This window comes from Passer montanus, unplaced genomic scaffold (assembly GCF_014805655.1).
Source record: "Passer montanus isolate IOZ18808 unplaced genomic scaffold, ASM1480565v1 scaffold1437, whole genome shotgun sequence".
NCBI lineage: Eukaryota > Metazoa > Chordata > Aves > Passeriformes > Passeridae > Passer > Passer montanus.
The window spans coordinates 5,359-6,816 of NW_024361353.1; the positions used below are offsets into that span (position 1 = coordinate 5,359).

Sequence of the window (1,458 nt, forward strand, 5' to 3'; positions counted from 1 at the left end):
ACCCTCACACCTTCTCCCCCTTTAGGTCCTGGCAGGTGACGGTCACACCTTCACCCCCACAGGTCCTGGCAGGTCACACTGCTGACTTCACCCCTTTAGGTCCTGGCAGGTGACTGTTACACCTTTATCCCCACAGGTCCTGGCAGGTGACTGTCACACCTTTACCCCCACAGGTCCTGGCAGGTGACCCTCACACCTTCACCCCCTTTAGGTCCTGGCAGGTGACGGTCACACCTTCACCCCCACAGGTCCTGGCAGGTCACACTGCTGACTTCACCCCTGTAGGTCCTGTCAGGTGACCCTGGCCGTGTCTTCCCACAGGTCCTGGAAGACAACGACTACGGGCGGGCGGTGGACTGGTGGGGGCTGGGCGTGGTGATGTACGAGATGCTGTGCGGGCGCCTCCCGTTCTACAGCCACGACCACGAGCGCCTCTTCGAGCTCATCCTGCTCGAGGAGCTGCGCTTCCCCCGCTCCCTGGGGCCCGAGAGCCGCTCCCTGCTGGCCGGGCTGCTCAAAAAGGACCCGAAACAGAGGTGAGAGACACACCCTGGGCAACCTGGGCACACCTGGGCACATCTGAGACACACCTGAGATACACCCGGGCACACACCTGTACACATATAGACACACCTGGGAATGCCCACACGCACCTGGTTACTCATCTTTGCTCACCTGTCTCTCCCTGCCCTCACTTGTCTCACCTGCTGTCACCTGTGCCCACCTGTCCTCACCTGTGTCCCCGTGTTCTCACCCATGTCCACCTGTCCTCACCTTTACTCACCTGTCCCCACCTGTCCCCCGGTGTCCCCACGTGATCCCACCTGTGTCCCCGTGTTCTCACCTTTACTCACCTGCCCTCACCTGTTCCCCCTTGTCTTCACCTGTCCTGTGTCCTCACCTGTCCTCACCTGTCCCCCGGTGTTCTCACCTGTTCTCACCTGTTCTCACCTGTCCTGTGTCCTCACCTGTCCTCACCTGTCCTCACCTGTCCTCCCCTGTCCCCCGGTGTTCTCACCTGTTCTCACCTGTCCTCACCTGTCCCCCGGTGTCCTCACCTGTTCTCACCTGTCCTCACCTGTCCCCACCTTTACTCACCTGTCCCCGCCTGTCCCCACCTGTGCCCACCTGCCCTCACCTGCCGCAGGCTGGGCGGGGGCCCCGGCGACGCCCGCGAGGTGATGGCGCATCGCTTCTTCGCGGGCATCGATTGGCTGGCCGTGCTGCAGAGGAAGGTGAGGCCCCGCCCCGGCCCCGCCCGCCCAGGTGACCCCGCCCCGGCACACCTGGCGAGCGGCCCCGCCCCCCCAGCTGGTGCCGCCCTTCCGGCCGCAGGTGACGTCGGAGGTGGACACCAGGTACTTCGACGAGGAGTTCACGGCGCAGAGCATCACGGTCACGCCCCCCGAGAAGTGTGAGACACCTGAGTTTACCTGTGCTCACCTGAGCTCACCTGTG

The 1,458-nt window shown here is 63.7% G+C and overlaps 1 protein-coding gene across 1 annotated transcript; it reads left to right on the forward strand.

The window, feature by feature from the left end:
* Positions 1-315: 315 nt before the first annotated feature.
* LOC120498250 (RAC-beta serine/threonine-protein kinase-like) lies at positions 316-1,452 on the forward strand (the record flags this gene model as incomplete). Its single annotated transcript, XM_039700762.1, has 3 exons — positions 316-536; positions 1,148-1,235; positions 1,312-1,452. Coding segments are annotated over 3 exons (450 nt in total), but the record flags the coding sequence as incomplete, so codon positions are not given.
* Between the last annotated feature and the right edge of the window lie 6 nt (positions 1,453-1,458).